This window comes from Clupea harengus, chromosome 20, assembly GCF_900700415.2.
Source record: "Clupea harengus chromosome 20, Ch_v2.0.2, whole genome shotgun sequence".
Lineage (NCBI taxonomy): Eukaryota > Metazoa > Chordata > Actinopteri > Clupeiformes > Clupeidae > Clupea > Clupea harengus.
The window spans coordinates 15,295,786-15,320,213 of record NC_045171.1 but is presented as its reverse complement, the minus strand read 5'-3'; the positions used below and the strand labels follow the sequence as shown (position 1 = coordinate 15,320,213).

Genomic DNA, 24,428 nt, shown 5'->3' with positions numbered 1-24,428 from the left:
TGGACTAAACTAAACCTGTTGACCTCCAGTGAACAATCTCCCAAACAGGTTAGAAGGCCGATATATAACAAGTGAAAAGGGCTACCCTGACAATCTACACACTCCACAGATAAACCTACCCAACAATATCACATACACTATAACAAGAGTTGAAATATTTTGTTCAAAAAAGACATTTCTTGTAAAGAAGAATCTGCTACATGAATTAAACAATTGCTGACTATTGCTGAATCACTGACTACTGGATGACTTGTTTATAGCAGTACCTCCAGTCTCATTTAATGGAAACAGCTAATAGTACTTCCTATGCTAATGTTTCACTTGCATTGTCAATTTCCGGACACCTATAGTCTTGCATCTCCCACATCAAATTGGCTTCTTTACATAGACAAAGCTATGTTCAGACTGTACTATCCTACACCATACATAACTCAGCATGGTGTCTGTCAAATGAATAGATATAAGTGTGAATGCAGCATTAAAAATACCTTCATGGTCGAGCAGTAGACATGTTAGTAGGTGTGGGTTGACCTCCTCCAGTACTGAGCAGAATGCTCCAAACGCTGGGGGACCCTTTGAGGACAGCTGGTCCAGGAAGACCTCCACCTGCTTGCGGCTGCTCTGGTGAGCCAGGATCTCCTTGTACTCGCCCAGGGAGAAGACCCTGTGGTAGACTAGGTGTGGGAGCACCTTGTTGACATCCACCTCCTTCAGCAGCCTCCCTTTGTGCTGTTTCAGGGTTTTAGCTGGCCACTTCTTGCACTTGTTGCTGCTGCTGCTGTTGTTGCTGCTGCTGCATGTCCTGGCTTTCTTTGTCTTGCCAGATGCCTTTGGTGCGCTACCCTGCGTCCTGGAAAGCCACTTCCTGGTGCTATTAACAAACATTTTTTGTTTGTTTGTTTGGTTGGTTTTCAAGCAAGATTATAGTCCAGACTTTCTTCAAGGCATTCCACTCATGAACATCTCAATGTGAAGATGAGAACAAGACCGACGCAGATGAAAACATTTATCCACATAACTCCGTAACAAGCCAGACTTGGCGGTGAAATGTGCTCAGTCTAGAGAGGTGCTGAGGCAGTCTGGACAGTGGCTGCAGGATGGGCTGTGTGGCAGGCTGGGAGTCACGCTTAGGGTCAGTAAGAGGATTAGATCTCTGCAGACTATCCCGTCTCTACCACACAAAAATATACTCAGTTGGCTTTGGTTCAGACATAGGCTATACTTTGACACAAAGCAATCTTGCCACTCACTCTATCTGGATACAATTCTTATGATAACAAAGACGAGGGAACACAAACCACTTTTTACCACTTGGAAAGACAACAACTATACAAAAAAAAAGTTTCCACCATCTTTAACACTTTGACTGCCATTCTCGTAAGAGAATACATGCCAATTATTCTCGTGACTGTACAACATATCATAGTAGGCTGACACAATTGTTTGCATTGTAGGCTACTTGTGGCTATTGTGAAGAACTGAGGATTGTACAGTGTTTTCCACACACATACACCATCTTGCAATACAATCACCATATATGTATTAGCATACTGCAAAACACATTTCACATTGAATTACAAAAGAAACAAACCTCAATCATATAAATTAAGGTAGACTTATTTTTCTTATTATGTACAGGCCTGATTAAATACACAGCAGTTAATTGTTGTGTGTCAGGCTCTGCCTGTAATTATCCGACTAACAGTAGGATTAGGGGAGACAACATATTTTGTTTCCAGTATGATGCTGTTGTGGTTTCCATAGACACCCCCCCTGCTGTGCACGTGCGTCCATGAGTTACTAGATAGCAGAGCCAACCATAAGCGTAACTCTAGTTAGCATTATTGTAGCTAACCAAATAGTTATTGCCATCTTTCAGGGACGACTACCAAAATGAATGGGCTTATCTAATGTTATAAATGTTTTAGGATAGCTAGTCACTTACACAGCTTTACAGTTAGATTCCTAAAGATCGTGCTCACCTGGTATGCTTGCGATGGTGAGCCAAATTACCGTTAGCCACTTTGCTGACTAATGACATCCTGTCAGGTAACGCTAGCGAGCAACCTTGTCAGGGCAGGTGTTTTGACAGAAATGAAAACAGGGTTTGACAAATGTTTGTTAAACGTCAGCTAACATGTTTAGAAACAAGACAGCTTGGTTTTCCAATAGTGTCAAGAGAGGAATTCGTAGTGTTTGGGGTAAGTAGCTAAATCAGATTAACATTTAGCATAAATTGACAGTTAACCTGATAACGTCAACCTACAAAACTAATGTTGGATAGTTGGGTGGGAGCTAACAGACCTCAGCTAGTATAGCTTTATTTGCATAAATCTCAGCAGTTTGCAGAAATGTATGTCTTGCACAAGTAGCCATAATGTGAATGTTACTTGGTTTGTCGAAATATCATTGGTTTTCACTGGTTTGACCATAACAACAGTGAATAAAGTCAACCGTCAAAAGACAAATTATGGTGCGTTCGAGACAAGTCGCGAAAACCTCATTGCCATTCATTTCAATACTATATATGATCTATATTATTGCTAACTTCAATAAAACACATAACTGCTTAAACACAACCTTGCCACATTTATCCTTAGTCAAATTAGTTTTCCTATCTGCTTCAAATATCACAGACTTCACATGTTGGAAGGAGAAAAAAGCCAGTTAGGCTATAAGTTACTGACGAAGGATGACGTTACTTAGGTTTGTCTTCTGTGTTGCAGTGCGTGAAAGTGGGCTCATTGTTGGTTGGAGGAGGGCATCTTACCTGTTCAGTGATGATGCCTCCTGCCCTGATACTCACCGGTGAGTAAGCAGTAAATTCTGACTTTCCTTGACCCAAACGCAAGCAGAAACCCATAGGCTATAATACTCTGTGTTGGTCTGTATATTTCTCCATATAATCTTTCATATAATTATTAGGTGATGTGTGTGTGTGTGTGTGTGTGTGTGTGTGTGTGTGTGTGTGTGTGTGTGTGTGTGTGTGTGTTTGTGTGTGTGTGTAGGATATTTGTGAGCAGGGAGTATGTGGAAGGCGAATTGACTGTTTTCCACAGCGCTTTTATTTCCATGTGTGATGTGCGTCAGAGTGTGAAGTCTGTGCCCATCGGACACTATGTGCTTCCACCCGTACCTGTTCAGCAAGGTAGAATCTCAAGCTGATTTAGACTAATACACTGCAATCTGAAATATTCTTGAGGATAAACTAGACACTTGTCTAGTTACCCCAATGTATTTGTGTATGGATGTGCACGTTTATGGATGCATATATGTGTGTGCATTCCCAGAGGTCAAAGCAGTGATTGGTAGATTCATTTGGGAGCAAGAAGATCTCACTGAAGGGTCCGAGGTGCAGGAGGTTGGTTTGGATGCTGCGCTCCCTCTCATCCTGTCACAATTACATTGCCATCCAAAATGGATCCTATTGTTAGCAAAGCCACACATACCTGCACTTAATGTATACTTATGTATACATACATCAAAAATAATATACATTATAGTATACATTAATGTATAATAATGTATAAATGAATGTATACTACAATGTATATTATTGTTGTATTGTCTGTGTATTGACTATTTAATATGTATATTGTCGCTGCTTTGAGAACCAACAATTGACACAGCCAATATGTGTCAACAAATTTGGCCGCTGAAGCTGATTCTCTTTCAGTTGTCTTCACTCAGTTCCAAATATAATTTTTTTTGTGTTGATCAGGGTTCACTTAATCAGTTACAAAGTCAAAAAAGACGCCATGAAGATGGTGCAGCTTCCAAGCAAAGGAGCGAGAGAAGGTGTGTTTTCTTTGGTTTAAATCTTAGTTATAAGTTTAGATCCATCACTAGTAGATGTCCTCATTGACAGAAGAGAAGTTTTATTTTTTCTGTGAATTTAATCATTTGTGTGGTGAACACATTTGAAAACGTACACAAATAGGACAGTGGTAATTTCAGGTAGTTGATTTAGCATCTCTAGGCTACACTCCTGAAGTGGTGAAATAGCTCAACTGGTAGAGCAAGTTGCCAAAAAAAAAACACACAAGGTCTTGTGTTCAGTACCAAGTAAGCGCACATGTTAAAGAAAATGCATACCTACAAGTCCATTGGGGGCGTCTGTTTGTTTTAATGAATAGATGTTATTTTATTGTTTCTGTCTCTCGCTCAATGGGAAGTGTGGATGAGATGCTCCTGAGTCTGGATGAGCTCCTGACGGCTTCAGGGAAGGAGGACTCAGCATGCTGCGAGGTGCAGCACTACCCAGTCAACAACATGGTCTCAGGTGTGTCGACAGAGAAAATAAAATCATTATTTTTATTTTTATTTAGTAACTAATATTAGTATAGCTGCATAATGTCTCGGAATTGTGGGGTACATTCAGGCAATAAGATCAGAAATAAAACAGAGTTGAATACATACAGTAACTCTTTCATGCTATCACTGAAATGTTTTGCTATACGACTAGTTATGCAAGTCATGTTGCAGGGAGTTTTTATTTTTTTTTATACATTACATTTTCATTTTATTAAAACAAACGAACTACTTGTGCCCGTTAACTTGCGGCATAGACCTGAACTATAAAGACGTGAGTGGACCCTGCTTGACAGGAAGTCTTCTGTCCTAACAGGATATGTGGGCACAGAGCAGCTGACGAGGTACACTGGGGAGCTGCACGACTTCCTTCCTGGCCAGGGTGGCTACTCCGTCTGTGTCCCCAACAAGAGACTTTACTTCACAGCAGGCCATCCACAAGCAAAAAAGTAGTAGAATAAACTCCAGGAAAGTTTGTCAAACTCTAATCTGCTGTGAAAATGTTTTAGCATTTGGCGATGGTACACATATCTATGTGGGATGGTTGCAAGGATCGTCGTCAAGTCATGTTTTCCACAAAATATTTTAAATCTTGTTGGAGCTGGGTATTGTCAGGATTGTCTAATTCATATTTTTTAATCCTTGTATCTTTGCGAGAAACCAAATTCAGACACCTGTTCCTGATTGGCATGTGCAAACAATTACACTGTAACCGCCTATAGTGAAGAATTAAATAAAATACTTTATTATTATTTATTTGTTTCCTTTGCTTTACCCTCATGTCTTTTATTTGCTGTTTTACCAAATGATTGACAATGTGTTATTGCAAGAACTATAAACATATCGAACACAATCAACATTATTGCTCAATGAAAGCTGTCATATTCAAAAAGTAAGGGCAGTAATCATAGTTCAAATCAAATCTTAGTTTATCATTTACCTGTTTGTCTGACCAGTGACGACCGTGTTGTTTCACAAGGAGAAGAGGTCATGACAGCACTTAATGCTCCCTGCACCTAATGCTGCCTTGTCTTTCACTAATGTGTGACACTAGTTAATATTACACCCTTGACCTGCTGCCAGAAACATGGTGTTGACATGAGGTCAACCACAAGTACAAGTCAGCTCTAGATCTTACATTTGTGGTTATGTATTTAGCAAGTGCTTTTATCAAAAGCTGTACTGGGCAGGTTTATATCAAACGTGTTCCTCTGTAGTAAACTGTCAGCTTCTCTATCGGATGAGCTGCAGAAATGTCTTATCTCCACATGTGAAATATTTTGCAAGGGGTTTGATTTTGAAAAAGTTGTAGAAGGAATGCACATTGGCCGGATGGAAGCCTGATTCAACAGGTTAAACTTTTTGGGTAACAGGTTTCCCCCCCCCCTGGCAGAGTTATGAACATGAGCAGCATTTATGCCAGATTTTCATCCATCACGGCACGATTATTGCAAGAGCTCAATTTCAGTTTTTCTTAAACAAATTGTGCTCGCACGTGCACAGACAGACAGGTACACACAAGGCCAATTCAGAATGTCTGATGAACCATTTAAGACTACATGTCTCTCAATTGAACTTAAATATTACATGTATCTTGGCCCCTTTTGAATATACATTGTTTGACTAATTCCATTCAGATATCGTTTTCCATTTTCATCATGACTCCGATCCATAATTTTAACCAGTGCTAAACCAGGTCACAGAAACGCCCCTGACAAACTTTGCTGAGGTGCACATGTCACGCATGCAAACTTGTTGAGGGTTCCAAGTCCACAGGTCGCTTGAGGGACTAGTTTGAAATGATCCAATGTTCTGTTCATCAGTCGGTGTTTGTGCGAGTAAAGTTATTAAAATGATACATTGTATAATCATAGTGATAGCCCTAAGCCTGACGATGTCATGCAAGACTCTATCCGCTTTGTTCAGAAATCGGATATAACAGTCTGCGCAGCGTTGATGTTTGTGAACACAAGCGAAGGAGAAGCAGGAAGTGAGCGCGGGGTGGGAGGACACATGAAGTGTGGATGGTGTTTTGGTGTTCCAGTTACATTTACTGTCCAGTTTCAGCTAACAGAGTTACTGACATTCATAACGAACCCGACTTTTAGCCAACAAAAATGGATAAAACCAACCTCTCTGTGGTGCTACACTCCCAAGGCGACCTGAGACTGGTAACGTTAACATAGCCACCAGTGAATCACCACTTTGATTTGTAAAATGCTACATTGCAATTTTAGGATAGATTTTCCGTGCATCATGTGACAGTCGTTATGTTAGCATGCAAACCATAGAGGGCACTTAAATCTAAAGAGATTAATGCATTTATTCTGTTTGCAGGAACATCGACCAATACCTGAACCAGGACCAAATGGTAAGTGTATTTCGTCCACCGAACTGGAACCATGGTCAGCCTTACTCCATATTAAGAATTGTTATAATATATTATAATTAATAATTATAATTATATATTGCGACACAGTCTGCTGCATGCCACTGAATTTGCCACCGAAACTTTCACTTACTTTCTTTAAGTTTATTTGTCTCGGTTTTAACCTGCGCAGAGGTGTTACTCCAGATGCACTCTGTCGGCATTTGCGGGTCCGATGTTCACTACTGGCAGCACGGCCGAATTGGGGACTTCGTGGTGAAGAAGCCCATGGTGCTCGGTCATGAGGCCTCCGGTCGGGTCGTCAAGGTGGGCTCAGCCGTCACTCACCTCAAACCAGGCAAGTTAAGTCACGGAATGCTGCTAAAAACATTTAACTGTTCATGTTACTGAACTTATTATTGAGAGCAATATATTATTGGGCGTCATGAAGTAAGTTATCCTGGCTGTTTTTTGACGTCCTCTGTTCAGGGGACAGAGTTGCGGTAGAGCCTGGCGTGCCGCGGGATATGGACGAGTTCTTCAAATCAGGACGGTACAATCTTTCTCCGACGATATTCTTCTGCGCCACACCCCCCGATGATGGCAACCTTTGCCGGTACTACAAGCACAGCGCCAACTTCTGTTACAAGTAAGTGCTTTAATCTCAGGGACTGCCAACTAACCAAAATGCCTTCAATGGGGTCATGCCACAGACCCCAGGCAGGCCATAAACATTGCTGTATTTTTGCTAGCGACTGAAAATGATCGTAACTGATGTTCACCTCCTCTTCAGGTTGCCAGATAACGTGACATTTGAGGAAGGAGCCCTGATCGAGCCCCTGTCTGTGGGCATCCATGCCTGCCGCAGGGCAGGAGTCTCCCTGGGCAGCACTGTGATGATCTGCGGAGCAGGTAGGCCATCAGAGAAGAGAGGAGGTCCCAACTTCCTCTGTTACTAAAACTACGCAGGTATTCATGACATAATGTGTGAGAGTTTGGTTTTGGTGGAAGTTATTAGGGCCTTTCACTCCACTATATTCACACACAGGAAACACTGTTTAAGTTACTTGTGGTAGCAATCAGGGTCCTCACTTAACGGTCAGATCTCTCAATGTCACAAGCATTTCTATCTATCTCACCAATCCACCACAGTCTACTTTAATTAGAGCTCATTCTCACATTGCTATGTTATACCACAGCTTAAACTACCAGTCCTTACTGTTAATAAAAGGTTTCTTTACAAATGTACCATTATGTGGACTTGTGATCAGTGTACAATCGAACCTCAGTCGCTTCCTGTCTCTAATGCACAGGACCCATTGGACTGGTGTGTCTGCTGGTTGCCAAAGCGATGGGCGCCTCTCAGGTTGTAATAACTGGTACGTGGAGCAACAGTAGGCCTCCTTGGTCGCAACTTTATGTGTAACTTGCAACAGGCTGTTTGTAACACTGTTGCATAATATCAAGCGAGTGTGCCTTGTCTAACAATCCCATAACTCTACAACCATTGTGTCTGCTTCTGATAGTAGGCATGGCGTCTACATCACCTTGTATATGTCCTTAACAACAGCCTCTTTGTCTCCTCAGACCTCTCCTCGGAGAGGCTGGCCATGGCGAAGGAGCTGGGGGCAGACTTTCCTCAGGAGGTGAAGAGGGAGGACACGGCTGAGCAGCTGGCCAAGAAAGTGGAGGAGCTCCTGGGGGCTCAGCCCCACGTCACCATTGAGTGCACCGGCGTCCAGAGCAGTGTGCAGACCGCCATCTATGTGAGTGGCTGCCACTTGTTGATGCTTAAAACCTCACCTTTCACCAAAGCACAGGGGTCTTCTGTTCTGCTGATAGGGTCCCATTTTCCCAGACACCTATTGGAGTTCAGTGTAATTAGGGTTCAGGTAAGGGAGTTCAGGCCCTGGGCTCTGTAAAGTGGCAAGAGAACTATTGAATTGTATCAATTGAAATGGTGCTGTCATGGCAAAAAGTGACCGGGTGCCAAAAAGAGCCCGGGTGATGTAATATTGGCTTTCGAACGACTCTTGAGTGACAGTTGCTATACCAACGTTAGCATTACGTCACCCGGGCTCTTTTTGGAAGTCAGACTACCTCAATAACGCGATTTACCCCAGAGCATCTGGCATTATACTTCGCTACATGAGACGAGCTTGCCTGTATTTTACCTGCAATAAACCAAGCAAAACAACCATGTGCTTGATGTTTGACTGTGTTAGGAAAGTTGTTGACTCACAAGTTTGTTATAGTGTCAAAGTAAGTACATTTCAACCTGTTTCGCCGCTAGCATCTCGTTAGCGATTAGCAATTCTTCCGTTAGCTGGGGCACATTATTTTGCTTAGTGTATAGCTAGCAAGCTAGTATGAAGTCTCCCAAGTCTTTCTAAATAGGACTATATCAACAAATAATGGTAGATCTTAAATTATTTAAGATGTTAGCAAATGAACTGGCTGGCTTGCTAAAAAGGTAGATGAACAAGCACCGTATATTATTTAAGATGTTAGCAAATGAACTGGCTGGCTTGCTAAAAAGGTAGATGAACAAGCACCGTGTAGTATTTAAGATGTTAGAAAATGAACTTGCTGGCTTGCTTAAAAGGTAAATGAACAAGCACCATATATTATTTAAGATGTTATTAAATTAACTGGCTAGCTTGCTTAAAAGGTATATGAACAAGCACCGTACCGTATAGTATTTAAGATGAGAGCAAATTAACTGGCTGGCCTGCTAAAAAGGTAGATGAACAAGCAACGTATATTATTTAAGATGTTAGCAAATTAACTGGCTGGCTTGCTAAAAAGGTAGTTAAACAAGCACCGTATATCAGTATATTTTCTCCTTTTTATAAAAACGAATTTCTACTCTAAACAATTTCAAGTGAAATGCAAATGATGATGTAAACGGCTAAAATGGAACACTTTATTTACCGGGTAAAAATGAGTTTAGCCACAAATTCAAAAAGTAGTATTGACTGCAAATGTTGATGTACAGGATACCGGCAGGTGTAGCTAAAACGGAATACTTAGTAGTTTTAGGCACAATATTAAGTGACTAACAAGTAGTTAATGGCTTTCGAACGACTCTTGAGACTGACCAAAAAGTACCCGGGTTACGTAGTGTCCGGTCTACGTAATGCCAGCGTTGGTATAGCAACTGTCACTCAAGAGTCGTTCGAAAGCCAATATTACATCACCTGGGCTCTTTTTGGCACCCGGTCACTTTTTGCCATGACAGCGCCCTTTGATTGGCTCAGTCATCAGTGCCACTGCTGACGTATATCAAGCATGCAGAGCAGGACGTTTTGGAAAAATTGGAGAGAGGATCAGGATTGGGATTCAGAACCTCTGCTGTATGTAACCTGCGTTGTGTGGTCAAGCAAAGTCCCGCACCAGACTGGATGGGGGGCGGGCGTGCTAGCAAAGAGGCTAAAACCCATGGGTGTTAGCGTCTGTCGTTAGCACGTCTCTTAAGGTGTCGAGAAGTGAAGTGAGATTTACTCACTGCACTGTGCCCACTGGTTATCGTTGCAAATACAATACAGTCCTTTAATTACTTGTTTTTTTTTGTTGTCACTGTGTATGTGTGCATATTCATTTATATTAATTTAGCAGACACTTTTACCAAAAGCAATTTGGCACCCAGATATGCAAATTTAAAGCTTTGACTGCATGACAACTGCAAAATAATACCTGTTCATTTGAAGAATGTTTTTAATTGTTTGTGAATGAGAATTTGTTCTCAATAACCTACCTGGTGAAAGGCAGACACATTACAGTGAACGAATGGTTAAATAAAACAAATAAATAAACCACCAGGCCACCTGTAGATACCTGTCTGTCCGTCTCCTGTCCTAGGCCACGCGCTCCGGGGGTGTGGTAGTGCTGGTCGGGATGGGGGCTGAGATGACCACGGTCCCCCTCCTCAACGCTGCTATCCGAGAGGTGGACATCAGAGGGGTGTTCCGTTACTGCAACACGTAAGCAAGATGCCCCCCCTTACCCTTCACAGAGACCCTGCTACTGCATTATGTAAAAAGCAACACTATGTCACAATATGCCAGTTTTTGAGTTATGTTTTTATAAGCAACTACTGTTGGTATCATCCTCAAATAAATTTTGATAGGAAACGGTCATGTGAAGGATAGGTAAACACACCTATCAATCCCGCTAGCCGTGCAGGCTATGCTATAGTTCTGTGGTCCGGGTCAGAACACCCTGCAAAAATCCTTCACAGCATGACATGGCCGAGAATATCACCAAAAGACGCCAGTTAGCATATTAACACAGTTTTATCCGTTTTTTGAATGCTTTGTAGGTAGTTAGTGAAACTTGCATTGTGAAGACGAGCACAGGCCCACACTCGCAACACTAAGCAAGCAACTAAGCAAGATGCTTATGATGATTTAATGAGAAAATGAACAGTGTATCAACAACTCTTCAACCCTCTCTCTCACTCCTCCAGCTGGCCCATGGCGATAGCGATGCTGGCGTCTAAGAAGGTGAACGTTAAGCCTCTGGTGACTCACCGCTTCCCCCTGGAGCAGGCTGTGCAGGCCTTCGAGACCACACGCCAGGGCCTGGGGGTCAAGGTCATGCTCAAGTGCGACGAGAACGACCAGAGCCCCTAAATCTCTCCGAGGATACGCCATCTCCTTGGAAACCAACCCCTAACCCTAAACCAGAGGAGAACTCCACAGTTCATCCCATCCAGACAACTAAGTCACCAAGGCACTGGAAGACCTGCTGTTAAACTAGAGACATATAAGTGAGCAGTTGAGGGTAAAAAATGAAATTAGGAGAGACGTGTTTTCATGTAGTTTGCCCCCCAAAACGTGGGTAATTGAGTTTCGTATTACAAGTTCATTCTCCTACAAATTGATTATTTACTTTTTAACAGCAATCTCAACTCTTAAAACAGCATTGATTGGTCAATAGTTTATGACTGCTGCCTGTAATCTTTTTTTTACTGGCTATGTAAAGAAGTATACTTAAAAAATATCCTTTAACATTTTTTGTGATACTATAACAGAAAAGTAATTTACTAACATTAAGCTATCCCCCTACACTGCAGTCAAACCCCATATCCAGTTCCACCATATTCTGTTGAATAAATCTGGTCTTTTGTTGTAAGTTTAGGGGAAATTCGTCCATGAACTAATTACAGAGTCTCTCTTCATCAGCTGTACAGTCTCCTGTTTATCTGGTCGTGTAATGCTAGTGATACCAGGAATGAATTGCTGCTTAAACCCAGTCTCTATATACAGTAACAGCAATGGACTTGCACTACCTCTGGCTTTCCACAATACATAATGCGTTTGCCAGTCCACTGTGAAGTAAGTCTTGCAATAATGTCTTGGGTATGAATAAGGCAAGTAATAAGGAAGTTGCAACTATAGCTTTCTGGAGTTGGTCCATATGTCTTGATACTTCCCTGAGTTGGACAAATGTAATTCTGAATTCCCTCCTCACCTCCCTGCTTGTGCTTCTGCACTGTGACCACCAGGTGGAGCCAGCTCACTTCAAACAAAGTGTCTTGTCTGTGTTTGAACTTTCCCTGTGCTGGGATATATAGCCAGTTGTTTAGACTAGGGTCTGGCTTAGCTCATAATATTAATCATTATGGGTCGTGATACATTTTATTCTGGACTAGCCCCATTTCTGACGGCAATGATCCACAGGCTATAGAGATAGAGAATACAGACCATAGGGAAATCAGTGGAGTGTGACAGCAGAGTAGGGATAGACAGCACCATGTCTGAAACCAGCAGTAACAACAACAACAATTATAACAATAATTATAATAATATGCTTATTGTTGTTTTTGTAGTTATTATGGTAAAAGGACTTGTATGAGTCTCAGAAAATGCTAAATATAGTATGTGAGCCCTATGAATGGCTCAGATCACAACACCACCAGATTATAAGAGAAAAAAAGAGATCAAGTCTGTATGTTATTTTACATTTTATTTGTTATTTTTGACATAATGATATCTTTAAACTCACATGCAGACAGCTAATCATGATAATGTACTGTTAGTTTTCAGCCTTTCCATCTTCATACAAGACATTTTTCAGTGTTTCAAGCATTACTCTCCTGTAAGGCTTTCTGTCACAGTGTGGAATCCATGTTGTCTCCAAACCAAATGTCCGTTCTATAACGAGAATGTTCTCAGAGACTAACAGTGGACTAAGGATGAGCACACAACACAAGATGAGGCTGACTTTTTATGTACAGACATTCCAATACTGCTTAAAGTGTCCAAACAAAACAAACAAAAACAAAAACGGCCTTTTCCTTAAACAACACAGTTACATTCACCATGGACTTGCCTGGTCACACACACTCGTACACACACACATACGCACAAGAACTGACATTGCACACATAAAAAATAAACTTTCCAGAGTTACACATTTGATGTTTCTTTGTTTGTTTGTTTTTGTTTTCAGATTTTTTCTTGTTTTGTTTTTAAAAGAAATTAAATGTACGGTAACATTTTAGATAATTTTTTAAATATTATTACAATATGCCAGGAGCAGTACTGTGTGTACACATGGAACATAAAACGTGTTGCACAATGTACACACAGTTTATGATTAACCGAAAACTATTAAAGAAGATCCTTTACACATCTGTTCCATTTGTAATGCCCACAAAAAAAGGTAATGAAGAGAATCTTGAATGGAAAGCGGCCCTTTTGGAAACACATTCTTTTTAGTTCTGTACACCAGTTCAAAGATGAATGCTCTAACTGGTTTTGAAATGAGAAGCAATGAAGAGATTCTGAAATATTTACACAACAGTGAGTAAAGCCCTCAGAATAAAAGGTTCCTAAGCTTGTCCCCACAGAACTATAATTATACGTAAAACATTAGAAGAAAGCTGATACTCAAAAGGCATCTATGGGATGCCATCATCCAATGGTTCTGATAGTTCCATTATGAGGACAGGTGAAAAAAACCACCTGAGGTTCTACTTAGAACCTTTGAAGCTGGAACCAATTATCTTGAAGGCTCAAAAGGTTCTACAAAAGAACCCCTACATCACAGAGTTCTATGGAGAACTTTTAAATGTCTACCAAAGAACCTTTTTTCTTTTTGACAGAGTTTGTGTTAAATGGTGATATATTACATATCAATAACCAAGCTGTGGTAATTTGTTGAGGAGTAGATAGCTACTGTTATATAGGTATGATTGGCACTGTATGAATCCACACAACGCTGTAGTTAACCCTAATCATCTGCTTTTGCAATGTTGTACTGGTAACAGATAAACTGAGCTTATGTTGGTTATTCCAGGGGTAACGGCATGTGTACATGCAAAAGTATAGCCCTTCATGAAGCCAAGATGAGGGTTATAAGTCTGCATCTCCCTTCTTCATTTGTGTGTGTGTGTGTGTTTGTTGTGATATGATTGGCCTTATATACAGCTGAGATTCACATGGAGCTTTCTTTTAAAAACAAACAAAAAAACAAAACAAAGGAAATGCCAATGGCTTTTACAAGACGTAATGCAGACCCAAGGAATGGCTGGATAAAAGATGCAGTAAGGATTTACATGTCAATATTTATAAGCTTATAAAAATAATCTGTGATGTCTCTCTCCATTCCCGTCCCTTCTGACCAAGCATGACGATCCACAAACAGCGACAGCACTAATAAATAACATTGGCATTATCTCATGGAACAACCTCTGAAACCTGTGAAGGTGAACCGTCTGAATCAAAAAGAATGGCAGCCGTCGGAACGAGCCGCTCAGACAACGGACAAATGGAATGGGAGTGTGGAGGAGGAGGCGGAAAAAACGGGGGCTGGCGATTGGACGATGATGAGCGACCATAGAGAGAGAGAGAGATAAAGAGAGATGGAGGGGGTGAAGGGTGTGTCAGTGGTCTCTGCAGATGTCTGGGTACTGATGTCTCTGTTTAACGCCAGTAGTCTGGTGTCTGTGTCTGTGTCTGTGTCTGTGTCTCCACCCCCACACAGGGTCGCCGTGGCCATTCATATGTACATGGGAGTCTCCTGACCAGTCAGGAGGCGAAACATGGCTGCCGGCATAGTCTTCATGTGGATCTGAGGATGACGAGAGGACACAGAAGGTAAGGAAACGACAGCATAGAGATTGGGTAAGGAAACGACAACATAGAGTGTCTTACGAAACGACAGCATAGAGAGAGGGTAAGGAAACGACAGCAGTGGTCAATCTCATTGACATATTGCTTCAGTTCTCAAACTAGTTTTCTGTGGAGCTAAGAGCATACAGACTGTCAACCCGCCCCCCCCCCCCCCCCAAGTCTGATGAATCATTAAAGGTGTAGTCCTTGATGCTGATGAACCATTGATAAAATCTGAATTCAACAGCCCTCCCTCTTGTTTTGTGAGGTGCACACACTGAACCGACAACAAGAGGCACATGAAGAAAATGTTACTGAATTTGACAAAACATTTAATGGGATTATAATCAAGGACAATGCCTTTAATCAGCACCTCTTTACTAATTCTGTCCACCTCCTTCATACAAGTCAGTGTGTGAGTGACTGGAATGGCATCCTGCATGCTCTGGGGCCTTCACTGGACCGTGTGACACCATGCTTCACTGGACCGTGTGACACCAGACTCTAATGTGTGTGACAGTGAATTCTCCTGTCCCAGTCACGGGACACCTTACCTCGCCCACGGAGTTGGAGAGCGCCTGGACGATCTTCTCGTGGGCCGTTGCCACGACACTCTGGCCATTGATCTCGATGATGCGGTGACCCACGCGGACGCCCCCTCGCTCTGCGATGCCCCCACGCATCAGGCTGCAGATCTGTGAGGGACGGGCACAAACACAGCGACATGGTTTATTTCAAAACATCCGTCCATCAGTATCACTAATCACCTCCCACCCCCAAAAGAGAAACAAGTCCCATGATGTTCTCTTTCTTTGTCTCAAGGAACCCCCCTTCAAAACATTTTTGTTCCAGGGAACAGTCCTTTCCAGAATTAGTTTTTCTCTCTTTCTCCAGGTTTTCTCAGAGGTGGGCTAACCCCAACAAAGGAAAAACTATTTCACAGATGCTCCCTCTCCCTCCCCGCTTCTGAGCGCTTATTAGTTAAACTTGACGTGACTTTTTTTAAAACCAGTATTTCTTTTTTTTTTTACCAGAGGTTAATTGGTAACTCCAGATTACGGAATTGAGGTTGAGGTCACTGTGATTGAATGAACACAAGCACGTCAGCTGAAACAGGCTTTAATTAATCAGCAACGGTGCTGGTATCTTCATTTATTAAGTAATTACAGCTGCAATTAAGCCATTTAACCGAGCGTTAGCAACTTTATAGCAAAACTGTCGACTCGACCTTGGGTTAATCCTAGAAGTTATCTGGTGTAATGATCTAATGCTGGGGCTGCGGCTGGAGAAATACATTGTTATTTTGTCCTCCTCGAAACTGACATTGCTATCAAAGAGCAGAATTATAAGGCCACACACACTTAAACATGGCAACACACACACATAAATACCTGAATACCTGTATACCTGAATCTATCCACCTATATGAACTAACACACACAGAAACCACTTCAGATTTCAAACTCAAACAGAACACACACACACACACACACAAACTCACACACACACACACACACACACACACACACACACACCCACACACACCCACACACACACACACACACACACACAAACACACACACACATACTGTGTTACTCACTATGCCGTTCTGCACGCTGAATCCTAGCTGGTACTTGAGGTCGGGCCTCTTGATGAGTACAGTGGTGACGGGGGGGCAGCTCACGATGTTCATCTTCACCTGCACCTGGTTCTTCAGGCCCTGAGGACAACAACAAACAGAAACACACACTTAATGGATACACACGCAAACAGCACACACACACACACACACATACTGTACATACACACTGTACATACACACAAAAGGAGGACACACACTTAATGGATACACACACGCTTACAGCACACTAACACACATACTGTACATACACACACACCCATGCACACTGTACAGACATATGCACATTGCAACAAACATGAAACCACACACACACACACCTCTTATTCACTCCTATAAACACACCATTACGTGAAACTTTTGAATGTCAATTATTTTGTCCTTGTTATTTCTGTATTCAAAGCAGTTGTTCTTTTCCTTTCCATGTTTTAGCAACACGGTGCCAAGCTACCCCACTCTTTGACTTCTCTACACAGGAATCTCTTTCATTTCTTGCCTTTTCTTTCATGTTTTTTCCCCTCTCCTTGTCTTGTCTGCCAGGTTGATTCAAATATAATTTCTTTTTATCCTGTAATTATTCACATTTTAGTTATACACAGGAGAAGATGTTAAATTCCTTCTGCTATTGGTTGGGGACTTCCCACAACAGCCAGGCATCTCACACTCACAGGCAAACACTCATAGCTAGTAATCTAACCAATATCACAACTACCCAACCATAGATACAACATATACAGTGGGGAAAATAAGTATTTGACCCCCTGCCGACTTCGCAAGTTTGCCCACTTGCAAAGAAAGGCGTGATCTATAATTGTGATGGTAGGACTATTTTAACAGTGAGAGACAGAATTTTAACAAAAACATCCAGAAAACTGCATTTTATAACAGTTATGAATTGATTTGCATTTGATCGCGGGAAATAAGTATTTCTTTGCAAGTGGCCAAACTTGCGAAATCGGCAGGGGGTCAAATATTTATTCCCCCCACTGTATATGTATATGTATTTGTGTGTGTGTGTGAGAGCGATTTCAGCCTATATACACTGTAAATATACTAACTATCCTTGAGGTGTTTTTTGTTTTTTAACGCACACACGCACATGCACACGCACACGCACACACACACGCACACGCACACACACACACTCTCTCACACACACCCACACACAAACACACACACTCTCTCACACACACACACACACACTCACCCACCCTCCCACATGCCCTCTTCTTTTCATTTATTCTGTCACCCACTCTTCTTTTTCATCCCTGAGCCCATCATCCTGTCTCATTCAATCCTATTTAACCAAGGACCATACGCTATGAAACACACCTCATGTACTCCAGTTTGTACCCTGCTATAAAACACACTCACAGTTCAGACGGTACACAGTACAGGAAAATTACTTAGTTATATCTACCTAATTACTTACATGGTCAAGAATGATCTTTTACAACGTAGATATTCAGGGAACCTCTGGTTTAGAGGGACCCACTGTTTTATGGCAGCTTTCTTTTTCATCTTCTAAGAGTAACTGGCACTCAAGCCTCTTGGGCCTTGTTACGCAGAAAATCAATTCCGAAGCAAACGTGCATAATTGAAAAATGCTCTTAGGATTTGGGATTCCTTATTCAATTTTCCATGATTTGTCACACAACCGTTCTGTCCAGACTTTCACACACAGAGGGACTCAAACACACATCCACATTTTGACCATTAACCTTCGTCAACTGAACAAAATGTTCCTGTTTGTGTATCTGTTGGTATTGCTGTGTATACTTATGTGTGTGTGTGTGTGTTTGTGTGTGTGTGTATTTATGTGTATTTGTGTGTGTGTGTGTGTGTGTGTGTTTACCTTGATGATCCCCTGGCAGGTGGCTAGAGGCAGTCCCACCAGGCTTGTGTTGTTGATAGACATGATCTGGTCCCCGATGCTGAGCTTGCTGGAGCGGGCGGCTGGCCCACCGTTCATCATGTTGGCCAGGATCACTGTAGGCAGGATGGAGCCCCAGCCAGACTCCACGATCACGATGCCCAGGATCTCCCCTTTCTGCTTCTCTAGCTGGAGCTGTGGACGGAGAGAGGGAGAGAGAGAGGAGGAGTGAGAGATGAACAGAGAGAGAGAGAGAGAGAGAGAGAGAGAGAGAGAGAGAGAGAGAGAGGGGCGGCGACAGCCAAGACTCCACGATCACGTGACAGACAGACAGACAGGTGAGGGACAGAAAGGGAAAGAGGGAGAGAGAGAGATACAGATGGGACGAAGAGAGAAAGGGACAGAGGGAGAGATATGGGGGAAGGTGGAAGAAGGAGAGAGAGTGTTAGAGAAATGAGGGGAGGGAGGGTGAGATGAAGAGAGAGGGAGGGAGGGAGAGACAGAGGGAGGGTGAGAGAAGCAGAAGGAGAGAAAGAGAGAGAGAGAAGAGGGAAGAGAAAAGCGAGATAGGCGTGTGTGGGAGAGACCAAGGAAGAGAGAAAGAGAGAGAAAAGCCAAAGACTTCTGCATCTTCACACCCACATATCCCCCCCTTCTTTTGGATCCATTAAAAAAAATCCTTTTACAAAACCGCTGCACGAAACGAAAAAATGCACATCAGAAGTTCACCCTGTGAAGATGAAAGCGAAAGAGTGTGTGTGAAGGAGAGGCAGAGGATAGAGAAGAAGACAACCAGAGTGGAGGGAGGAAACAGGGGGAAACACGAGACACAGACTTCAAAGGGGAGAGAACGAGAGAAAGAGAGAATAGTGGAGCGGAAGACAGAGGACGGGAAGTTTGAAAGGAGGAAGATGGGAGACAACACATTGTCTGGGTGCAATCAGTGTGCCAAGGGAAGGAAGAAAGGTCCGGAATAACTCTCAGAGTGGAGGAGCTCATGAACCAGACTCACTCTAATGGCTCCAGCACAAAAAGCATAGAGGACAAACTCACACACACACACACACACACACACACACACACACACACACACACACACACAGCAATATGCCCTCCTTCAAATTCACACACACATCAATCTGCCCTCCCTCATATTCACACACACACACACACATACATTTGCCCTCCTTCATATTCACACACACACACAAACATCAATTTGCCCTCCTTCTTATTCACACACACAGACACAGACACACAGACACAGACACACACACACACACACACACACACACACACACACACACACACACACACACACACACACACACACACACTGAATGAGCTCTCAGGGAGCACCAGAGAACCTGAATGCTGGTTTCCTCTCAGACCTTGGCTGTTTACTCTCCACTGTTTTTTAGTTAGATGTTTTTTTGGTCAAAAAATCTAAAGGAAGAGATGGCGATCACAGCATTCTAGAATATTCTAGTTATACTACAGTATAGTCTAGAATATTCCAGCCCAGAGCTTTCCCTGAGCTCTCTACTACTGAAAAGAAGTACTACTGGTACTGAAAGAGAGAGGGACTAATAGAGTACTTATTCCAATTATTTTACTACATTGGAAGAGCAGGAGATACTTAAAATATAATAATAATAATTTTGGGAGAGGATAGCAGCACCTGCTGATTGGCACCAACTCATGTGGCCTCACTCCACAGCCGAAGGAAAAGCATTACCTAAAGGGCCCATTCCCCAGATATCCCCAGATATCCCCACCCAACAACACTGCTCTCAGCCTCTGCTGTCTGCTTACACCATGTGTGTACATATGTGTGTGTCTGTGTGAGTATGTTTTATCCACACACATATGTGTGTGTCTGTGTGAGTATGTTTTAACCACACACATACATGTTCTGTGGTTCTGTATTTTCTGTGTTTTGATGTTTTCTATGTTTCTATGTTCTATGCTTTGGCAACACTGTTCCCTTTGAATGGCCATGCTAATAAAGTATATTGCATTGACTTGAATTTAATTGAATTAAACTGAACTGAAGTGAGAGGGAGAGAGAGAGAGAGAGACAGAGAGAGAGAGAACATAAGCATAGACAGCACGGTCTAAGAGCACAGACCTCCTTGCAGTTGTCAGAGTTGGAGAAGTGGATGAGGTCATCGTTGTACATCTCCTGGGTGTTGATGATGTCACTGTACTCCTTCTGGCTCAGGTCCTCCGGGTTAATCCCGTTGGCACGCAGGAACTCCTGGTAGGCCACGCTAAACGCCTGGCCAATGGACTGAGCTATGAGCTGGGCCTAGACAGAGAGAGATGGAGAGAGGGAGAGGGAGAGGAGGGGAGGCAGGAAGAGAGAGAATAAAGGGAGAGGAGAAGGTTGGGAGGCAGGAAGAGAGAGAATTAAAGGGAGAGGAGAAGAGAGAGAGGGGAAGAGAGAGAATGAGAGGGAGAGGAGAAAAGAGAGAGAGGGGGGAAGAAAGACAAAGAGAGATAAAGGCTTTGCACCTTCTGCACAAAGGAACATTACACAATGTCATAGGAATAAAACACATTCGATTTTCTTCCTTAAATTTGAAAAAAAAAAAATCTTAATTTTATGACTACATAACTACATAAAATTGAAATGTATATTAGGAGAACAGCTTGCGCTAATACCAACAGCAGCCAGATATGTCACAGCCTGACATTATTTAAGGCACAGACACTAGACAATACAAGACAGAGAGATAAGGAAGAGTGATTAAAGCCTTTTTTAAGTGTTTAATGTATTAATATTGTTTTATTATTTCATGATTACACTGCTCCATGTCAAATATCTGTATGTGTTATATTGGTTGTATTGTATGCCCATTGCATTGCTCTGGCAAAACCTGTTTTAATTTGAACTTGATAATGAGGAGAGGGGAAGATGGGCGAAAGGAGGGGGCAATGAAAAGTAAAGAAGGAAGGAAAAGAGATCTTTATCTTCACCGTTTTGCTTTTTTGCATTCTCTGTGTGTCAGATAGGGGGCGCTAGGAGACAGTGTTGTGGAGTGACAACAGAATATTCCGGAGAAAACACGTCTCATTGGTCATTCCTGTGACGCTGGCCCCATTAACTTCCGCAGTGGTGTGTGTGCGTGTTTATGTGTGTATGTGTGTGCACTTTCATCAAGGTGCCGCATTAAAAGCCATATCGATTTTGAAGCATCACTGGTAGCTTGCCCTCTCTGTGTCTCCTGTCAGACAGGGTAAGTGTATGAAGTGAGTCTGTGTGTATATGTGTGTGTGTATAAATATGTGTGAGTGTGTGTGTGTGTGTGTGAGTGAGTGAGAGAGTGGGTGTAATTGTGTAGCTGTGTAATGTATGTATACTTGTGAGTGTGTGTGTGAAGTATTCATTGCTTGCCCTACATATGTCTGCCAGGAGTTTATTATCTAGTTACACACACAGCTATATGCGCTATATGCGTATCAAAGCCACCAGTGCTGTTTGGACTGGAGCCTGTTAACCAGGCCAGCACACAGTCTACTGGGCCCCGAGGGTTACTGGTGCGCTGAGGATGATTTAGGAAACATCAGCAGAACATGTGCATGCGCTCACATGAATGCACACACACACCCACACACACACACACACACACACACACACACACACACACACACACACACAAACACACATACAAACACACATACAAGCACACACACACACACACACACACACACACACACACACACAAAGACATACACACACAAACACGCGCACACACGCGCGCACACACACACACACACACACACACACACACACACACACACACACTACTGGTTTACTGACTCCTTACTGAGCACAGATGGCAACTAGTTGCAGTTCCTCAGGCAACAACATGTTAACTAGTGCACACTTTTAGTCTCACTAGGTAACCAGTATGCCTCACTAGTTAACTAGTGAGCATTTTTGCTCTCACTAGTAAATATGTTGAGCCTCACAGTAAGGTCATAATAGGTTTTAACTAGTTAAATAGTTAGCATTTTGGCCCTCACTATTTAACTAGTGAGCAATTTTGGTTCTCACAAGTTAACTAGTGTAGAATAGTGTAGGTCAGTAGTAAACAAGTTGCTGAAAAAAAGTGACTAGTAAGAGTTTTTGCTCGAGTAGTATGACAAAATACTGAACTAGTGCGATAAAATGCTGACAAAGGCCAAACAAGTAGAGGAAACTTACATCTGATATCAAGGATATGGAATAAATGCTCAAACAGCTTTCCATAAATACACACAAACTTGCCATGCCAAACATCCACATATATGTATGCACACATAGAAAAAGAAAAAGTAACACAAAAAACACACACACACACATATGTTGGCAGCAGAAAAGTTAGATTTTTTTTCTTTCTTTAGAAATCCTGTTATATTGCATCCCTAAGCCCCTGTCCAATCTCACACATTCGATTCACTCCGAAACCTATTGGTACTCAGCTTACTGTTAAGCCCAGGAACATGGCCACAAAGCTCACAATCCAAAATCCTGAGTGCAAAACACAGAACTAGTGACATTTAAAGATAGAAACGCATCTAGGGTTTAACCTTCCCACTGCTCACGATTTATCATCCGTCACACGCCTGGACGGCCTTTGACTATTCTTTTATTTTTAAGTTTTAATCTAAGTAAGGCAAGTTTATTTTTATAGCACATTTCATACACAGAGGCCATTCAATGTGCTTTACATAAATAAAAGCAAAAGAACAACCAAAAGAAAAATGAAGACAAAGTACGTGAAAACAATAAAAGATAAAAATATATAATGTAGAATACAAAATGTAGTACAAAGTACATAAAATAGAATAAAACCATAGAGGAAGTAACGGAACTGTGTGTTTATCAGCTCTACTAGCTAAACTGAGTTCATGGGTCTACAAGCCCTACTCAATTTACTAGATTTTAAACAAATCAGATATGTATTCTGGGCCCAAACCCATCAATGATTTATAGACTAGTAGCAGCACTTTCAAATCTATTCTGTAAGTAACTGGAAGCAGAGTGTAAAGATTTTAGAACTGGAGCAATGTGCTCTGTTCTCATTCTCATCCAGCATTCTGAATGAGCTGCAGCTGTTTAATGGTATTTTTGGGGAAATCCAGTTTAGAGAGAAGTAAAAGCATGGATAAGACTATCTTGGTCCTTTTGGGACACCAAAGCCTTGGTTCTGGCAATATTTTTGAGATGATATGTGGAGATGTTGAGGTGACTGAAAGGTGAGATCTAAGTCTATTAGAACACCAAGATTTTGGACTTGGTCTTTGGTTTTGTCCAAACTGTGCCAGCAGTATTTGATGATCAGTGTATATTCAGCCGTATATCATGCCGTAAAAACACTTTTATAAGAGCCTTGTCAATACTATACTGAGAATACTGTAGTGAGAAGCCTGTTTGAAATCTGTTAAAATTACCAGTTGAGTTCAGAAAATTGCTGAGTTGACTGAAAACAACTTTCCTAATGATCATAGCTATGAAAGGAAGAGGTCTATAGTTGTTTAACAGACAGGCATCCAGAGTTCTAAGTTGAAGCTGTTAGTGCCCCTGAGAAAATGCCTGATAGCAGTGAGCCATTAACTATTAACTGCAAGTCAGTTGCTACAGAGTTAAAAACAGTTTTAAAAAGAGGCATTTTAAAACATTTTCATTTAAATCTCAGTTAAAAATAAATGCTAACATTATTTAATGGCTGCTAACTCCACCAGCCCAAGTGGGAGAAAATAATCAGAGGTAGGAACATGAGTGAAGAACATCTGCAATGCAGTGAAAACATCAGCTACGAACATCATCATCATCATCATTATTATTATTGTGTAAAGAGGGACATTATTATATTATAGGTATATTATTATAGGTTATTAGGACTTAGATAGACTTACATTGTATTGACAAAAGGGGTGCTCATGTCTTGTGTAAATTGTGTAATTGCATGACATAACATGAGTAATTCTTACTCTCATGAATTCCTTTGTAATGTATGTGCCAATATGTGCCACTTATTACTTTTTACCTCTGCCAAGGAGGTTATGTTTGGGTTGTCTGTTTATCGGCAGGATTATGCAAAAAACTGTCAAGCGGATTTTCATGA

The 24,428-nt window shown here is 41.9% G+C and overlaps 3 protein-coding genes across 7 annotated transcripts in view; 2 read left to right on the top strand and 1 right to left on the bottom strand.

Annotated features, from left to right (window-relative positions):
- The first annotated feature begins 1,824 nt into the window (after positions 1-1,824).
- On the top strand, positions 1,825-5,025 carry terb2 (telomere repeat binding bouquet formation protein 2). The gene is made up of 7 exons (XM_031587558.2): positions 1,825-2,201; positions 2,727-2,808; positions 3,009-3,148; positions 3,291-3,361; positions 3,722-3,798; positions 4,176-4,282; positions 4,628-5,025. Exons 1-7 carry the CDS (start codon positions 2,138-2,140, stop codon positions 4,762-4,764), a joined length of 678 nt encoding a protein of 225 aa, XP_031443418.1. The 5' UTR covers positions 1,825-2,137; the 3' UTR covers positions 4,765-5,025.
- Positions 5,026-6,278: 1,253 nt separating this feature from the next.
- On the top strand, positions 6,279-11,815 carry sord (sorbitol dehydrogenase). The gene is made up of 9 exons (XM_012834370.3): positions 6,279-6,482; positions 6,649-6,682; positions 6,873-7,037; positions 7,169-7,328; positions 7,473-7,591; positions 7,993-8,058; positions 8,267-8,445; positions 10,541-10,662; positions 11,148-11,815. Exons 1-9 carry the CDS (start codon positions 6,429-6,431, stop codon positions 11,311-11,313), a joined length of 1,065 nt encoding a protein of 354 aa, XP_012689824.1. The 5' UTR covers positions 6,279-6,428; the 3' UTR covers positions 11,314-11,815.
- A 1,313-nt stretch (positions 11,816-13,128) lies between these two features.
- Positions 13,129-24,428, bottom strand: part of apba2b (amyloid beta (A4) precursor protein-binding, family A, member 2b) — a 101,054-nt gene continuing 89,754 nt past the window's right edge. For all 5 annotated transcript variants that reach the window (XM_031586780.2, XM_031586786.2, XM_031586782.2 and 2 more), the window contains 5 exons: positions 20,444-20,623; positions 18,295-18,507; positions 16,401-16,520; positions 15,354-15,494; positions 13,129-14,758 (listed from right to left, as the gene is read on the bottom strand). In XM_031586780.2, coding sequence (XP_031442640.1) covers positions 14,687-14,758; positions 15,354-15,494; positions 16,401-16,520; positions 18,295-18,507; positions 20,444-20,623 — 726 coding nt within the window. In that variant the 3' untranslated portion in view covers positions 13,129-14,686. The remainder of the gene's footprint in view (positions 14,759-15,353; positions 15,495-16,400; positions 16,521-18,294; positions 18,508-20,443; positions 20,624-24,428) is intronic.